This window comes from Sparus aurata, chromosome 14 (assembly GCF_900880675.1).
Source record: "Sparus aurata chromosome 14, fSpaAur1.1, whole genome shotgun sequence".
In the NCBI taxonomy this organism is placed as follows: domain Eukaryota; kingdom Metazoa; phylum Chordata; class Actinopteri; order Spariformes; family Sparidae; genus Sparus; species Sparus aurata.
In genome coordinates this window covers 12,342,907-12,361,591 of record NC_044200.1, presented here as the reverse complement: position 1 = coordinate 12,361,591, position 18,685 = coordinate 12,342,907, and the positions used below count along the sequence as shown (strand labels likewise).

Below are 18,685 nucleotides of genomic sequence, written 5' to 3'. Positions count from 1 at the left end.
CATATCTCATTTCTCTTCCTCCTTTGGCCGAGATGATTCAGGAGGCCGCTCTCGTGTAGCGAGGGCTCGCCGTCATAAATGTGTCATTTCAATAATAAAAGTCTCTGACATGCAATATCACCCGGCGCAGCGGAGGCAAAGAAGATGATGGTTTCATAAATTTGAGTGGCAGCCTGCGCAACCGGTGGGCCACGCTCGGTCAACTGAATCACAGTGACCCTTGCCTTGCGAGCGATGAGAATGCCATGATGTTACCGATGCATGTGTAACAAGCGCCCAGGACGAGTTAGCAAAAGGAAGATGTAAATTTTTTATTCTATCATTTGCTGTCAAACTGTCTTTTCCAAAACATTCCACTATGCTTTGAGCTAATGTTGAACGATATAGAACAGCTTAAAGTATTTGCAAATGGTCAAAAAAAGGATTTAGAGGCAAATGAAGGCTAACTTGGGTTAGCAAGTCAGCCGCTAATCCAGGGTGCTAATTTCTGTATTTATCATCCCTATGTTCCCCGTGTCCTATGTTCCCCACTTTGTATGGAACCGGGGAACATAGGACCATTTTTTAGAAAAAAGGTCCTATGTTCCCCGCTGTTCACCCAAAGGGTTAGGGTTAGGGTTTATTAGTCTTAAAACATGAAAAATGCTAGAACAGGAGGCGGACCCTCTACGCGGTTTTGACTAGACTGTGGCGCCCACATAATTGTACTGCACACACTCCAGCATATGGATATTGTCCCAAACACTTTTCAAAATAAACTGACGATATTATAGGCCTAACGAAATTAAATTAAATTAAATCATCGAAGGCATAGACCTATGTCACACAATGCAGCAGTTATGGAAATTATGGTGGAAAAAATAATCCCTTAATATTATTGGACCTGTTAAGGAAAAGCAGGGAACATAGGACCCTTTTTTAAAAAAAAGGGTCCTATGTTCCCCGCTGTTGCCGGTTGATGAACAAACTGGGGAACAAAGGACCTGGGGAACAAAGGACCCGGGGAACAAAGGACCCGGGGAACATAGGACCCGGGGAACATAGGTACGCTCCCGGGCAACTTTAGCATCTCCCATTGTTAGCTAACGTCACCTAGGTTGAAAAATATCAGAATTTCTTATTTCTTATATTAGAACTTTTGTGCGTCAAGATTTGTAAGATGTGTAACTGGTAGGCCATGCTCAGTCAACTGAGTCATACTGACCCTAGCCTTGCTCGGGATGACAATAGACTCCTGTGATGCTTTTGAGTGACCCAGCACCCAGGGCGAGCTAGCAAAACAGAAACAAAGACGTAAATCTCTTTTTATTCTATTCTTTGTTTTCAAACTGCTTTGACAATTCACTCTAGCATACTGTCAGCTAATGTCCAACATTATATAACATCTGAAACTATTTCCAATGTAAAAAAAAAAACAACAACATGTATTTAGAGGCAAATGAAGGCAGCTAGTTTGGTTAGAATGCTATACAGGTAGCAACAGTCAGTCACTAATCCAGGGGGCTAATTTCTTTGTTTATTGATGATTGCACGAAGAGAAACGGTTTAAAATGATCTATCTACGATAAAAAGAATTTGGAATGACGTTTTTCCCCGACGGAGGTTGCGAGTACAATGTCTCCCAGGTTGAAAAATGTCAGAATACTTCTTACAGAACGGTTGTACGACACGTTTTGTACAATCACATGCTACTGCACGTTCTGTAAGAAGTATTCGGACATTTTTCAACCTCGCTTCTTCTTCAAACATTAGATATTAGTGAAGTTTTGTTTCCGACTTTTTGAAAATTCTGTGCTCTGAAGTCAGAAAGTGACTCTCTAAGTAACATCAGCTGTCACTTACAGCACCTGTCATTTCAAAGGAGACAGAGAATCCCGTGGCTTTGTTAAGGACGTGGCTGAGAGGGAAAATTATATAATTCGCTACAATTATAGACAATTTCAAGCTGAGTATGATGGCTCGCTGCTTTAAACGACTGCTGTTATGCTTTGATCCGATTCATTTCAACCTACATTTAGCCAGGGAAGTTTTCTGGAGCATTTTTGAATCCCTCATCTTCGCAGCGTTTTCATCGTTCGGCACTGTTAACCAGAGCAACCGCCGACTTGTAGATGGTCTTCCTTTTATTCCGTTTCTCTATTTCATGGCAACCTTAGCATTTATCTTCGCCCTGTAACGAGAAACGGATTAGATGGGAAATGAATTTTGAGGTGCAGGGTGTTCATCAGCACCTCGTTGCGTTTCCTACATTGCAGTCAGAATCGTAAGGTAGTTCTCCTCAGATGTTTAAAAGATTCACTCCGGGAACGGAAGAAAACCCTGACTCAACTTTAAAAGTGAGGAGTTGGTGGGATTTCACCTCTGTTTTGCATTTTTAACCGGGCCCGCTCGTCTTTCCCAATCAGCGACTGTTCATTATGCGCCGTAATGCTCTGCTGTTTTACATTTCTGTATCGCGCCAATTAATCAAACTGACAAGGTATTTAATGAGAGGCAATTAGACTGTTAACCAAAATGCAAATCAGATGGAGGGAGCGCGTGGATGGGGGTGGCGAGAGACTGAGAGAGAGAGAGAGAGAGGTGTGTGTTTGTGTTGGTGGTAGTGCTGGCAGCTCTGTTTATGTGTGTGTGTGTGTGTGTGTGTGATAAGCTATGGCAACGGGTTCAAGGAGATTTCACTCAGTGCTCGTATTAGGACTCTCAGTCGCGGAAGAGTTCGGCTCCTCCCGACTGTGTTTACGTGCTTGTCTGCGCCCACGATTGCATCCGTGTCCGCGCCTGCGATCGCGAGCTCAAGTTGTAATGAGTGTCCTTCACAGTTTTTTTTTTTCAGCAGACGTGGGCTCGGGCACAACGGGAGAAAACAACCAATTAGTTCTGCACGGAGGAGGTCCACATGACAACATGAAACGTGGATTAAAGAAGCCGCTGTCGGGGACCGATGTAAAGTAGCCCGCCTGGGTCAATCCTTTCTACATCACACGGTATCTGTGTGCAGTAGATTAGACTGTGTTTTCTCCAGGAAAAGCTCTTCACAGTGTTTACCTTTTAGATCTCAGCTTCAGAGGGAGCACAAGAGTATTAAAATGTATTAACTTTTTAGCAGAAGCGTTGCGCGCTTCACATGGGTTTTTCACAGCACTAGCAGGGACCCCTGCTTCCCACATGTCCCTGTCCAATAACATCCGCTAAAAAGTAACAGGCTGGTGTTCTCTCCTTCAGCTGGTTATCCTGCACGCAAGCCCCCTCACGCACTGCTGAAGTGTCCTTCAACGAGATCGACTTTGCTGCTGTACGGCTGATCATCCGCTGCTGTTACGTCTCTGTGGAGGGCTTAAACCAAAAAGATTGTTTCGTGCCTTTTCCAGAATCACTTAAGACAATCTTCACAACAGCCAGAGTGGCATTTTGCACCAATAACGCCTTAAAAACATAAAACTGTCTCTCCGCTCCACTCTCTCTGAGCCAAGTCATCCCCCATAAAATCGCTGGTCGGATCAGTGATGCTGGCAGGCTTCTAACGTTTCAGATTTTATAAGCTGCCACTAATTTTATGAGTTAACTACTAAATGAAGTGTTTGCTGTTATCTGCTAAACATGCTTAACACGGCTGTGTCAGTGCACTCTGACAAATTTGTTTTTAAGGGAGGGAAATGCCACTCACAGCGAAAATTACTTTGCTTTCACGCTTCATAGAGACCAACAGAGTGGTGTGTCTGTCGGTCAGTAAACCATCTTTCGAGCGCCAACCAACAGCTAACGCTAGATAGTCAACAACAGTCATAATCCCTCAAATGCATCAGATTTAAATTTAATCTCCTCAATCAGGATCTCCAAACATTCAGAGCTGAGCAGCAGCTTGTTCCACCAGTCTGTGACACTATTTTAATTAGCTAATGTTAGCTCAGCGGCTAACTTGAGCCTGCAAGCTGCCATACCATCAAGTTATATTAGCTTTAATTGTCAGACGCGGCAATTAAATTTGCCGTTCCTCATTATTGCCACGAGTGTAAAACTGCATATCCATCACTAAATATCACGCTGCTTTTAAATGGGAACAATTATAATAATACAAAAGTCATTTCAAGCACTTCGGTAATGTAGTCATTATCACTTAATGTGAGCTTAGCAACAGTAAATCCGTCTGGCTGTCATTGTCATAATGAAATAATGAAGTCCTGATGGAACTAGAGTACTTTCTCACCCTATATTTCACCCATACCATCACCAAGTCTAATTTATGTAGTGTGATCATATGGTCAAATGCCATAAACAAATATACATGTGTAGATATATATATTAAGCCTTATTCTCACCCATTGCAGACGGTCCTGGCTCAAACACTGTTATTGTCGGAGCAAGTTGAACGTTGGCACAACAAGGTGAATTAAGGTGGCGGCTGAAAATATAGAATATGAATATATGTATGTTTTAGCATATTTTCCCTCCACAACCATGAGGCAACACCTTGAAATCAACTCCTGATCCCCTTGGGGGTCCCACCCCTGGGTTGAGAACCAGTAAAAGATGCAATAAAAAATGAAGTTGTACTGCTAATCTGCATTGGAGTGTGTGTTTGTCTATTTCCTCTAAAATGTCTAGTTGATTTTTTTTTCACGTTATCTTATCCTCCTTTATGTTGGATTTTTTTCTTTGTCTTGCTGTCAACATGTTCCTTTTTTGTCTGTCATTGTCACTGTAAGTCAGCCCATTTCATTTAGATTCAGTGGGGTAAAAAAAAAAGGCTGTATTTTGCCAAAGCACTCTAAAAGCAGACGGCGCGACGCTTTTCTATTTCTACCTATGTGCTTTTTTGTGTGTGTCTCGAGGGTTATTTCTCTCCCTTCTCTCTTCACATGTCTATCTTTCCCCACCCCGCCACGACAACACCAGAGGTATGAACGCGCGCGCACACATCACAGACTGTTGACTTGTGACTGTCATTCCAAGCAGCAATTTCTGATGTAAGTGGGGGGAAATCAAAGGTTATCATCTGTCGGCGAAACGCATTAAGAACCATCTCATTTCCTGTTCTTTGTACGGCTTCCATATTCAAGGCAGGGCTTCCTTTCAATTAGGCTTCATGAATACAGCTACTTCCCACTGGTAAAACCTTGGAGTGAAACATGATTTGTCTTGTATTTGGCTTTTTAGGAAACACAAGTATTTTTTTTTCTTCTTTTATTCATAGGACAGCCACAATAACAGGAGTGCCAGCGATACTTTTCAAGCGAAAAAAACAACCTCCTACGGTGTGATCGCTGAGGTAATCGAAGGCATTATGAAATCCAATTAAAACACTCGGTCCTTTAATTTGTACCTCAGTATGCTATTAGATGAAATGACTCAAAACCCACTGGCAGAAGTCAAGAGGTTTGCTTCACACTGCCTAGTTTGAATCCACAATCTTATTCAACATCAACTGTAGCCTGGCAGCTTTCCTCATTTTCTCTCTTAAAATGACTAATGCCTTCTGTCTGCTGGGCTCGTACATCACGGCAGGGCCAGTGTGTCTGTGTTTAACTAATAGGCACAGTGTCCTCAAGCAGCCGCGGATGGCACGGGTTATGACAAATTGCGTCAACAAGACATTCATTACCCTCAACATCCTAGCAACCAAATCACAATTACCACGATCCGCGAGTGAGCATCCAACCCCGCCGCCGCACTCTTATTCCTCGCACACCACGTCGCCAATGCATAAATTAGCCTTCTTTTGTCACATTGGGGGGTTGGCGGGTTGAGAATTAGCTCGGTTTGTTTTGCGCGTGATGAGACAGGGCGCGCTGATGGCAGATGAGTGCACAAAACTTCTTTGGTGACAAATCAATAGAAGTCGCTTTCATTTTCACTCTGCGTGCATCTGTACACACCAATGTGTTCGTGCGTCGTGGGGATAAACCAAATGTGTGCGCATGTATGCTTGTGATTGTGTGTCTGTGTATGTGCATCCATGCAGACATTTGCCTTGACTGACTAATGTACTTGGCCTGCGTTGTACCAGGACTCTATTGTTGCGCTGTGTCCTCCCCACAGTCATTAGATCGCCATTAATCTCTCAACTGCCATTAAAACAACAGCCAGCGAGCTGGGCTGAACAATACAGTGGCCCTTCCTGCAGCCCCTTGACACACACTAGCAATGAGTTTGAATTAGGCTCTCGGGGGTCACCGATTAGACCCTCATAATTCATCCTGGACGGGTGGGTTCACAAAGAGGTGATGTGTTACTCCTCTGTATTGGAAAGCTGAACAGCACATTCTCCATCCAAGCATGTCATCGAGTCTTGTACTGTATGTAGCTTAAAGAACAAGACTGGTGATATGTGGCTATATTTCTCATGTAGGCACCAAATCCCATTAAAAAGTGTAGTAGAACTGATATGGTTTATTTCTCTGTGCCATAGACCTTCAAAAATGTGTTAAAACGCATCAATGAGTCGCCAGGTGATGCATTTTTGTCATTACCAAGAACCTGGGCACTGTAGTTTTCTTTGCACAATTACACAAACACCTTTCTGCGGCTATAAACACACAAGTGCACTAAATGTGTATTTATCCGCTGCTGAAAATAGTCCCCAACAAATGTTTCCATGATGGTTGATAAAATCTGCAGTGCCCAGCTGTCTTGGGAAGTTATCTGGCCTTGCAGATAAATTTCACTATATATTTGTGACCCATTATTCAAGGTTTCCTTTAGTAGGAAACATTAGTCATAAAGTTTAGTGGAGACAGGCTACAAGAAGTACTAGGCGGTGTACTCGTTGGTTTTGGTCTCTTAATTGGGTTTGCTGACAACAAGATAGAAAATAATGTGAGTCTCGTTCTTTAAAAATGCATATTATCTTAAAGTATATGTCGGTAGGCTGCATATTATATAATGTATATGTGATGTATACACTATTTAATAGTAAACTTTGCAGAAAGTTTATGATTTAATGATTAAAATCATCAACAGAAGTAAAGAAATAACAGATACGATGTTATGTCCCTACCCAGTCCAAAGCTCCTGTACTAGCGGTGTAATAACTAACACTCCCCCAGTGTTTCCTGCTCTCGGTCTGGGCTGCTAAATGCATGGCTAATTGAGCTAACCAGCTAACAGCAGCAACAGTTAGCAGGAGTTGGCGGTTACTCTGGTGATATGCTGCTTGTTATTTGTTTTGGACATACAGAGTTTGGGAAATAAGCATCAAATTTACTCAAAAATTAGACCATCTACAGCAGCAAATGTTCTCTTTTAAACATGACGATGACTCTTTAACGATCCCATTCACTTTCTGCCTCCCTCGACTTCATGGTTCTGGTTCTAAGCCACCGAATAATAGTGGGGTAACTATACGGACACACTAGCAGGGGTTGAAAAGTGTCATGAAACTGACACAACTTGCAAACACCAGCGAAGACGGAGAAAAAAATGGTAGCTGACTAAGACTGCGGAAAAATAGCAGAGCCTGTCAGTTGTGAAACATTTTCTAAGCTCATAACTATCTAATAGAACAGCCATGCCAAGTTTATAATCTTTATCATCAATCTGTGAGTTAAGACAGGACAGAATATTGGGCACCGTACCCATAATCCTGTAGTCATGAATTTATCTACAGTAGCTTCACCATAAATAAGTGGGAAAATGATCATCTTATATTGGAAAAAAGGTGACATCCTTATTGAATGTAGTCTGGCTATGAATCTTTATTATACACATGAGCACAGATCTGGTTGAAGGCAAAAGAGCCAGCTCCAGATTCAGGGGCATAATTAGCAGAACATGCTAAAGCTCTGAAAGTGAAAACATTTTACTGGGGAGCAGGAAAAAAAAAATCAAAGATTTATGTGCTGCTTTTTGCATAAAATTAAGTTGTTTTTTTAAGATGCCTAGGGTGTGAACTTACCATCTTTCCCCTCCCTCCCTCCTCCCCACCAAACCTTTGCCTTTTTTCATTTATAGTGATGCATGTTTATGCTCACTGGAAGCACCTAACCCATTAGCATTATTCATAACACGAAGCTTCCCCGGTCCGCCCTTTGGAGAAGAAAAACGACTTCACACTCCGCTAACTGTGAGCGGAGCAAAAACAGCTCTTCCTGCGATGAAAAATACCTTCATCCCAAAACATGGTTGGTTAGTTATGTGGGAGGAAACACACTGTTACAATTTAGCCCTCATTCAACCCGCCTCAATCAATACTTCCCGTTACTCTACAATGTGACTGAGTGGATGGCTAATCACATCTGCCACCAGTGTATTATCAGTCGGATGATGATTAGTGACTGCGTTTGGGTAATTTTCAGACTGTACCACGGATTGACTCTTTAAATCAAAGCATTGATTCTCAAAATGGGTCAAAGGCCTAATTTGTGTGAGTCTCCATGCAACAAGGGGCGTGAAGCATGTTGTAGTGAAGCTAAGTGATTATGAACGTATGCAAAGAAGATGGGACTGATTTTTAACTTCTTGTGGCGCACATGTCATCTGTTTGAGTGGAAATATTCAACTCTACATACAATACCTTAGATTGTGTTTTTTTTTTCACATCCAATACCAACTTTTCAAAATTCTCACTTCCTATAATATCTGTACATAACTGACTTTTGCAACTTACCGGCAAAGGTGGGAGAGAAAATGAGTAAAGATGAGACATGTGCCATCAATAAGTCCTTTAAATCCCTCCATTCTTCTCATTGCTTTCCCACCTCCTCCTCCTCCTCCTGCCTCCATCACTTATCAGTCACCAGACACAGTTTCAAGTCCGTTCCATTTCACTGCCCCTGTCTGTCTTTATGCCTGTTTGTCACTGTCTGTCTATCCGACTCATCTGTGTTTTAATTTCTAAACCCAACCGCAGTCTTTCCCTGAACCTAACCAAGTTGAAAGTTTAACTGTAGTTTTGGCAGACATGAAACATTCTTACGAGTCATTGTAGGTGCACAGACAATCCTTGGCCATCAGATCAAGGAACATACACATTGGTCACACATTAGATTGTTCTTGAACATTTCATTCATTCCCCCAAGATGCATATCTCTGGAGGATTTCTGTTTGAAGACTTGTACATGGAGTGATTCTTTTTGCAGGCATGTCAGCAAATTAGGTAAAACTACCTACCCACCCAGTTGCTTGTTGTTATCTGATCTCTGCATTTACAGAGATAATTCACACATTCCCCATATCCAACAAGACTGAATGAAATTGCACTAATACAAGCGACAACACATTTTCTCAAACAATAACAGCAACAACAACAAAGACCCATCCACAGTGCACTAGCCACTCTCCTTCCTGAGGGTCATTTCCCATATCAACACAAGGCTTATGGTTACACCCCGCTCTAAATGTAATCATCCCCCCTGCTGTGCAGATGGTTTAGTGTCATTCTATCTGTAACTGGACTCGATGCCAGGCTCTGAGTGGGCCTAATGACTCCTGAACCCAAGTTGGTTAAGTGGGAATCTAACACCAGCGTCCTGCTGTAACCCAATCTCCCTTCAGACCACCTGGATCCACCCCATGGGTTTCAGACCGCACTTGGCAGTGGCGGCGCAACCGTGCATCTTTGAGCACGTAGCTAACAGCCTTCGCCTTTGCAGCGATGTTTGGCTCTGACAGTGCTGTAGAGCAGATGTCACGATGGCTGTCAGAGGAAACATCATCACTGAGATTACAAGCAAAGAGCTGTAAATGTTCACGACTCACGGCTGTAACAAATACCCCCTTCTCCTCCAAATGATGATGCGTGGTGGAGAAATTCTTGGCAAAGGAAGAAAGTGGAGGTTTTTCTTTCTTGTAGCATAACTGACATTTGGTCTCAGATGAGAATTGCGCCTTCGCTGCCAAAAAGCTCTTGCAAAGATCTGACTGAGAGGAATTATATGCTAATGTGTTGGGTGTTTGGGGGGGTATGTCTCAGAAGTTGTGTTATAATCATTTCCCCCCTGCAACGGCTAAATATCTCGGGGAAATTTTGTGGGCATATTTTGTGTGTGTGTGTGCAGTTTTGTTGCAGCAAATGCCTGTAACATATCCATAACGGCTCCAGATGGTTTCACCGTAACATCTGTCTAACCTGACAAAACATAGCCTGCAGCGTGTGGCCATAAGGTTTATTATTGGGTTATTCTGGCACAAGGTTGGCTTCAAACCCTATAACAGTGACTGGCTGACAACATTCACAGCGAGACAAGACAAAATTGGTGTCTCTCTCCAGCACGTGAATGACAGAGAGTCAAGAGACTGTCGCCGTGTCTTCCATCACTCTATTTTTCTTCCCAGGAGTTTTTGCAGCCCGCGGAGAACGTCCGCGGCACCTCAGAGGGCGGGGTCATGCCAGAGTGTATTAATGAGTCGGATAGACAGACAGTGACAAACAGGCATAAAGACAGACAGGGGCAGTGAAATGGAACGGACTTGAAACTGTGTCTGGCGACTGATAAGTGATTGAGGCAGGAGGAGGAGGAGGAGGTGGGAAAGCAATGAGAAGAATGGAGGGATTTAAAGGACTTATTGATGGCGCACGTCTCATCTTTACTCATTTTCTCTCCCACCTTTCCTTATTTTGTTTCACTACCTTTCCAATTTCCCCCCTCACCCCCTCCCCTAGTCCATACCTCCTATCATCTTGGCCAGGCCACTTGGCCAATTGGCGAGCATGGTAATCAGCTCGAGGCAGATAACAACTGATAAGCCCCCTTGACGGGTGCTAAGAGCTCGAGTGACATTTTTACAGAGTCGTAAAAAAAGGAAAACACGCTGTAAAGCTGATGAATGGATGGACCCTGTGTGATTTTACTTACACAGTATGGGCAAACAGGCATATCTGCCTCTTAACGGCACTGTGTAGTTTGTTGTGTGTGAATGCACTGCACTCGCATCCTTTCGCCTCGTCTAGAGGGGAGGCAGGAGGTGGGGTGAGGAGTGTCACTCTGCCCACAGAAAGGGCTTTCATGCTGGGCTTATCAGAGCCAACACAGGGGGAGATCGTTGGCTGCTGGAGCGAAACGGCGACTGTTGCTGTTCCCCCATCCACGGCGGGAGGGTCTTCCCCTGACTTTCCCCAACACACACACACACACACACACACAAATAAAGGTAGTGTGTGTGTGTGTGTATGATTGCATACAGCCAAATACACAAAGAAATACAGCTAAGCAAAGAGATCAATGGGCAGAATTCGAGCTCAATCAGTGTTCTGGGGACCTTATTTTCCTCAGAGAACAGCTTGTTCATTCAGTAGTGGAAAAAAGAAATATTTCTGAGTTTCTGTTATTACCTCGTTAACATAGTAAATATTAAAATTCTAAGTTTGAATTTCTACAAACTGCCCCGTTAACCCTGTATTAACCCGACGCTGAATAATCACCCATTTCCTCTTTCCATTTTTTTGGCCAGCAACCAGAAGACGTGTTACCCCCACAGTGACGAGGCCATATGCACCCCTAAATCATGTGGTATTATCACCATGCTGTGCTCCAACGAGCAACTATAACCATGATGGAAGACACCAGATGATCCGTGTTCGGCGGCGGAGTTCATTTCCATAACGCCAGATTAACATTTTTAGGGAGGAAATCATTGCCTAAGTTTATTATTTAGTACCTCGGAGCATTGAGAGTGTGATAGTTGCGGTTTTTATTATTTTTTGCAGCCATTTCTTACTTTTTGACTGCTTTCTTAGGATGGAATGAAAGCAAAGTACATGAAAACAAATAAGGCCGATCGCTGTATTTAAACGCAGGTGCAGACACATGTTTTGAGACAGGTGAAAAGGCTGATGACTGGAAACAGAGTAAAGGCGTCTTTCAGGGATAGTTGTTCTATGGCAAAAGAGATGGATTTTGTGACATGCAATATGAAACTGCCAGGTGTGTGTGTGTGTGTGTGTTTGTGTGCGTGGACAAGACAGACTTGTCAAGGGGAATTACACTCACAGGTGAAAAGGTCAAACCCACTGACCCGCACAGAGGGGAAGACAACTTGTTTGTCTGAAAAACGCATGAAGAAATAGAAAGGTCACTTCATTCGATAGTTTCTGGAAAACAGCTCAACTAGAGAGGAAAGACCGCGGTGAGTTCTGAGAAGTAGACAGCTGATGAATCTGGTAATGCCGTCTCCCTCCTTCCCCTGTTGCTCATCTGCATCACATTTTATGACCCAGCCACATCAATCTGAGGTGAGATCTGGGAGGAGATTATATTAATCACCATTCCCTGAATCCCAGACTCTTGGACTTTTTTTTTTTTTTTGCTTAAGTTTACTTTTACATTTACTTTTTATGCCTCTCACGTATCTCCCCTAACCTCTCTGGTCAATGTAAGCAATATCGCTGGCATATTTCACATCCCTATCTGGATGAAGTCATAGTCCAGGTCTGAGGTAGCCATATGGAGGTGACGGCTGTGGTGGAGCTGACCACAGCTTCCCCTGCTCTGTGTGGCACTCTCTGGACGCCATAGGCGGCAGCGGGATGGAGGGGTGTCTGTCTAGCCCCCATCATGCTGTCTAACAGGCTGGACATGTGGCACAGCATCTGCCTCCGGAGGACAGGCCCACACCAAAGATTGGCCTGGGTCACCAGCGGGCACCCCCACATATGTACATAGGGGAAAATATTGAATATTGAATGTTTTCAACAAAAGTTCTTACATACTGCTCCTTTAAAGGATTTCAAGACTTTAAGCAATATTTGAGCCAACATCTAATAGCTAACCTTACGCTTTAAGGTATTGTTGTGTGACACAAAAATGCTACATTTGGTACAATGAAAAAGACAAAACACCTGTCCTGTCAGGCTCTGAAAGCCAGAGGCAGTGGGACAATTTAACACAGCCACGAGCAAAATACATGGAATGGCAATTGCTACAGCCAAGAATGGAGCCCCGCGGCGCGAGAGCGCAGAGATGCACACACACAAAATCACAAATGAAACGTCGAATGTAAATGGTCTGACGAGAGTCATAAATCTCTCGGCGGCCGCCGGGCAGCTGGGGTCGGGCAGCCAGCGGACCTGTCAGAATAGAGCGGCTGTGTGAACAGAGATAGCCACTGTGTGCGTAGGCGACACTGAGGCAGCCTGCAGGCTTTAAACCGGAATTGGCTTCTGAAATGCTCTGTTACTTTTTCAAAATGAAAGCTGCCGAACAAGTTTGTTCCTAACATTATAGATTATATCCATTTTCGGGGGAATCATTAGGCTTCCATAACTGGAAAAACAGCCGCCATCAGTTTTGTAGAAGTGTTATCTTTAAAATGAAAAATCACCCAAAAGGCCTCGATGGGATGTGCCACAGCTAAATTCATCATGTCTTGTCAGCTTTCAGATGTATAATGGCTATACTGGCAGGGCTAACTATATTGGCAGAAATGCTCTTGCTGGCTAATTAGCCGCTAACATGCTAGCCAGTTGGGACCAGGCTGGGTTTCCTCACAATAGATCTATGTTCTCTGCTTTGTACCATTCACTCAGTCCTGGGTCAGGATTTTCCATCGACAGGGAGTTTTACTGAAGCAGGAAAAAGACACTTAAAGTCTAGGAACTTGCTAAGTGCTTGCTGTAAGTTTGCAAGCTTGTTAGCTCAGTCACTAACTTAGCAATAAGTTGAGACAATATTTTTTTTTTTCCTGTGTCTTTACTGCCTGGAAACCATTCCTTATGTGATTTTTATACTTTGACAGCAGAAAATAGGTAAGAAAATAGCACCAAGCTACATTAGCTTCTTCCATTTTGGAGTCTCCGGCTCTCCAATCCCCTCAAAGGTTAGCACTATCGAGGCGACTTGTGGCAGAAATACGTAAGGATTAAATCTACTAATCACAAATCGCAAAATTGTCATTTACTTCAATCATCACAAATAACATCTTCTTCAATCAATTTAGGATCCATTCACTGTTTTCAAGGTAGACTCCACTCACCTTTCCATCAGCATGGAGTCTAGTATACGATGACTATGTTTTCACTTTTGGGTGAACTAGTCCTTCGACATAATTAACATCACGCCACTCTAAGACCTGTGCAGAATTCAAACACAACTAGACACCCGTCTGAATACGGTGGAAGTCAATGCAATCAAAAATGAATTGATGATACCGCAACATGACTGATGAATTGTGAATCTGATTACGTTTTTTCCCCGGATTTTCATCAGCAGAAAATCAAACGAGTGACACACAAAACGACAAATGAGCGCCGCAGTTAGCCCTCAAAGCTCCAGTCCAGTGCCATCCTGCACCTGTTTCATCCCTACTTTAGCTGGTACTGTATCAGCGTCCTTTGGTTTCCACTGTTATAATGAGCAGGTGGTGTCATATTGTGCAGCGCCGTTGGAAGTGCAACAGAACAAAAAAACACTTTTAGAATCTGTAGTGTTGTGTGTGTGTGTGTGTGTGTGTGTGTGTGTGTGCCGAAGTAAAAGGAGAAAGGGGAGAAACAGATTGCTGAGAGGGAGAAAGACAGAGGGGGAGAGAAACTAATGAAGGTTGTAGAGGAGGAGAAAGCAGGGAAAAAGGAAGGAGAAGAAATGAGTCTGGGATGATAAAAGAGAGAAGAGACAGAGGGATTGTTGAGGAGTCTCTCTGGATTTGCAGAATCCCCTCAGCCCCCTAGTTTCGGGACAAAGTCACACTGACACACTTACTGCCTGGTGAGCTCTCTTTCCTTTCTTTTCCTCTCTTTCTGTCTTTCTTTCTCGCTGGTAATGAGAACTGTAGGTGTCCGCCGACCGTCACATACACACCGCCGAGCGTTTAACAGTAAGCGGGTGTGCTCGCTCGCACACTCGCAATATTCTTGGACGTCTGCCACGCTGCCAGGACACCTACAGAGCGATGTGGAAATGGGAGGAAGCCATAAGGGTCGTTTTTTATGTTAGTTCAAGCCGATATCCTAGTTAACGCTGCGCTTCAGGATACAATCATACATCTGTTAACGTTACGTCAAATGAAAATTAAATGAGCGACAGATGTTTTATAGCTCTAATCTTCTTTGCCATATGTAGTCTACTGTGAGATAAGTACATCCAGTGCATACTGTCAACGTATACATTCAGGTTCCAAACAAAAAGGCAGAGATTTTGTAAAGTATGATTATTGTCTTTTTTGCCAAAAGTTACACAAGAAAATAAACACCACTGTTGTGCCTACACAGTAAATATGAAGCTGTTAAGTATGTAGCGGAGTAACGTTAGCATAGAGAACTGGAAAGAAGAGAGAAAGCTAAACAGGAAGTGCTAATTCGTCTTTTGAAAGGATTTAAAGCGGCTTTATGAAACAACTGGTTGAATTTATATGTGCAAATCACTTTTTTTATCGGCCATATGTTAGCAGATTGTACCTTGATGAGAAAAGTTAGACCTTCCCAGTCTCGACTCAGTGCTTCCCTCCACTACGCTAACAGAGAGCACCAATAGCTAATGTGAGTTTAGAATTGGATTCGGTTAACGATAACTAGCGACATGCTACCAGCAGAAAACAGAAGTCCAACCAAGTAGATAGTGAGTCAGATTTCATTACCCTTAGAAAAAGCCGGGCGAACTGTTTCCCCCGAAGTTTCCAGTCTTTGTCCGAAGCTAACCAACCGATACTCTCGCTAGGCTACATGATAGTGGTATCAATCTTCTCAGCCAACTTTTGACAAGACACCTAAATGCCGAAACTATTCCTTTAAACAACATTCCTTATAACTCTAATTGAGTTAGCCACATTCAATTTAATACGCGTTGAAAGGATTAGTTAGATGCTTATTCTATTTTTCGCAGAGAGTTGAGGAAATTGATCCCGCTCTCATGTCTGCACAGTGAATATGATCAAGCAGCCTGTTAGCTACCTAGCATTAACAACTAGAAACAAGACGGAAGCTAATGCATTTAAAAAGAAAGAAAGTTAATTTATAGGTTTTGATAGGTGGATTTTTTTACCTTTGAAAAAAGTCTGCAGGTTGTTTCCTCCTGTTTACAGTTTAGTCTGAGGCTAACCCACCACTACTCTCGCTAGGCTACATGAGAGAGGTATCAATTGTCACATCTAACATTTAGCAAGACACCAAATTGTTGAAACTATTCCTTAAAAAAAAATCCTATTTACAAGCATAATTTAGTCATCCACACTGATGTTATACGTCTTTTAATAACAATAAACTGCTCAGCATGTTAACACTTGATCCCTTTGTTCTGGCCCGTTTACTCCGTTACCCTCAACAATACAAAAGGAGCCGTGACCTTTCTAGGGTTTCCTCAAACTGACACGGCTTATTTTCCTGCGCTTCCATCCAGGCAGACGACACACACATCCACCGTCTCATTAAAGCGTGTGGGCATTTAGTCAGAGAGCGTAATGAGCAGGAGGCTGCAGCAGTTTTGAGTTCACCAAAACAGCGTCTAGCAGCGATGGATTTATAAACTTCCTACATTTTAAGGAGCCCGTGACAAAATGATGCAGTTATTGTCCCCTTTAGCCATCAACAGTGAGTTTCTTTCCCACCAATGCTACAAATGTGCACTTTTCTGACGCGACCTCACACTTTGGATGGATAACAGTCCACAAAACTAAGCATTCAACAGAACTGCTCAGTCTCATTATGCCGTGTCCAGTTACCCTGTTGTCTGTAACCATGTACGATGCTAAATGATGAATGAGTCCTCGCTGCTGCTGCTGCTGCTTCGTGTTCATTCGTACTCCACTCGACAACAGAGAAAACCCCGGAGCACGTGTTTCCCCACAATCAGCTCCACATGTAGAGCCATATCTCCGCTGTAAAAATGCCCCTATACACTTCACATGCTTATCTCGAATTTAACGTTCACGTTAACCGAGGAAACCTGGTTGAAATGTGGCTGACAGCAGGGAACAGACGTTTGTTTTCTTCTATTTCCAAAAGAACGTCATGCCGAAGGTGTTTTTCAGCAGCTTTACACTTGCTGACACTTCCTATCTAATCAACACATTCCAGACAAGCCCAGGACAAGAAGACAAGTTACACATTCACAGCGTTTTACGACGCTCGTAATTACAAAAATGATTGTTTGTGGAGGTAAAAGTGTCTCCCGACGTCTATTTTCTACCGAGATATCGCAGAAATGTTATAATCAAAAAGGGCCAAAGGTCAATGGACTGTGAAAAACCGTCAGGGGAAGGAAAAAAATAAAGCGAGTCCGGTCCCGGCAGACAACGAAGGAGGAAAAACGGCAGAAAGCATTCGCCGCTTCTTTCTTTGAACTGCGCCCGCTGCTAGACAGTCGCAGGGCGAAGGAGGAAGATGTGATGAATTCCCCCGGAGCCAGCGCGGGAAAAAGAGCTGAACTTGTTCTCACATCTCCTGCTGCTGAGGAGAAATAACTAGCTCCACTCACTTTGATGGAGAGAGGAATACACACACACACACACACACACACACACACACACACACCCATGTACGTACAGACACACTGGCTCTCTGCCTACTTGGAAGTAACTCGTTTTGCATTTCCATCAGGTCCCTCTCCCATTTTTCTCCCGGTTTCTCCACGCTCAACCTGTCTGCTGTCTTTCCCCACCCAAAAAAGATCCCCTCTCCTCCGTCCCCTTCTTGTTTCACACTTTCTTCTTCTGCTGTCGTTAAGTTTAGCACACCGATGGCGACCCCTCCCGCACTCACCTGTGCAATCTCATACAGCAGTTTGTAGTGTTCCTCCCGTTTCTGCAAGGTGCACAAATTGCAGCCCATTCTAGTTGTCAGGGAAACAGTGCAGAGTGCCCGCCGGAGTGTGTGCGCCGTCTGCGGTGTGTGTGCGAGCTTCCCCCCGGGGCGAAACACACTCGGGCTCCTCTTCCTTTGGCTTCCCCCACTCCTCTCTCTCATCCGTGTATCCTCAGAGATCCCCCCTTCCACTCGCTCCGAGCGCAGGAAACACACTCACACACACACACACACACGTGTATGAGCTCACTGCTATAGTAGAGCCTGTGGGTGTAGTTCCTTCTGTGTGTGTGTTGGTGGGGAGTGTGTCAGTGGTGAGATGAGCAAAAGCACCTTGCGTCTCTTTCCCTCTTGCCTGTCACTCCTTCCCCTGATTCTCACTTCTTGCATGCCTACATACACACTCTCCTCTCTCTCTCTCTCCTCTCTCTCTCTCTCTCCGCCACCTCCTCTTCTCAGTGTGAGCGCACACTGGTACGCACACACACTTTTGGCTTTCGCAGAGACACACCTCCTCCCGTGCGAGGCTGCCTACACATGCCTGCTCCCTACTCCAGCTCATGAATAGACGGCTTCCTCATTGGCTGTTTAAAGGGAAAGGGGGGGAGGGCTGGGAGAGTAGGGAGGTAACTGGTCTTATCTCGGGCAGATTCGGTATCCGAGCATCAGTGTTGTCGCTCGCAGGCGAAGTGAAGGACCTCTGTGTTGCGGACGCGTCTGTTTGTACACAGTCCACAAACCCGCGGAATCCAAAATCCCCTAAATCTTAACGCAAAAAAACTAAAAAATCAATGCAAACAGGAGCTTAAATGCCATCCCGACAGTTAATCAAGTTACCGGGAGGGCTCTCTTGTCTGCGCACACATTCGACAACTGGATTTGGCATCGAAATCAATCTCATTTGGATTCAATCAGATAGCCTTTTGCACTCACTACAATGGTTCGGAGGAGTGGTGTTTAGTGGCCGCCATGGATTTACAGTCAGAGCGCGATAGTCACCAAACAGATGCTCCCTCTCTCCCT

General features: G+C 43.9%; 1 protein-coding gene across 2 annotated transcripts in view; it reads right to left on the bottom strand.

The window, feature by feature from the left end:
* The window catches only part of pdzrn4 (PDZ domain containing ring finger 4), a 38,063-nt gene extending 19,900 nt beyond the window's left edge, over positions 1-18,163 (bottom strand). Inside the window, exon 1 of one of the 2 annotated variants that reach the window (XM_030440822.1) lies at positions 17,621-18,163. In XM_030440822.1, coding sequence (XP_030296682.1) covers positions 17,621-17,824 — 204 coding nt within the window. In that variant the 5' untranslated portion in view covers positions 17,825-18,163. Of the gene's footprint in view, positions 1-14,627; positions 14,753-17,620 lie in introns of those variants that run through there. The other variant, XM_030440823.1, reaches the window with a different exon arrangement.
* Between the last annotated feature and the right edge of the window lie 522 nt (positions 18,164-18,685).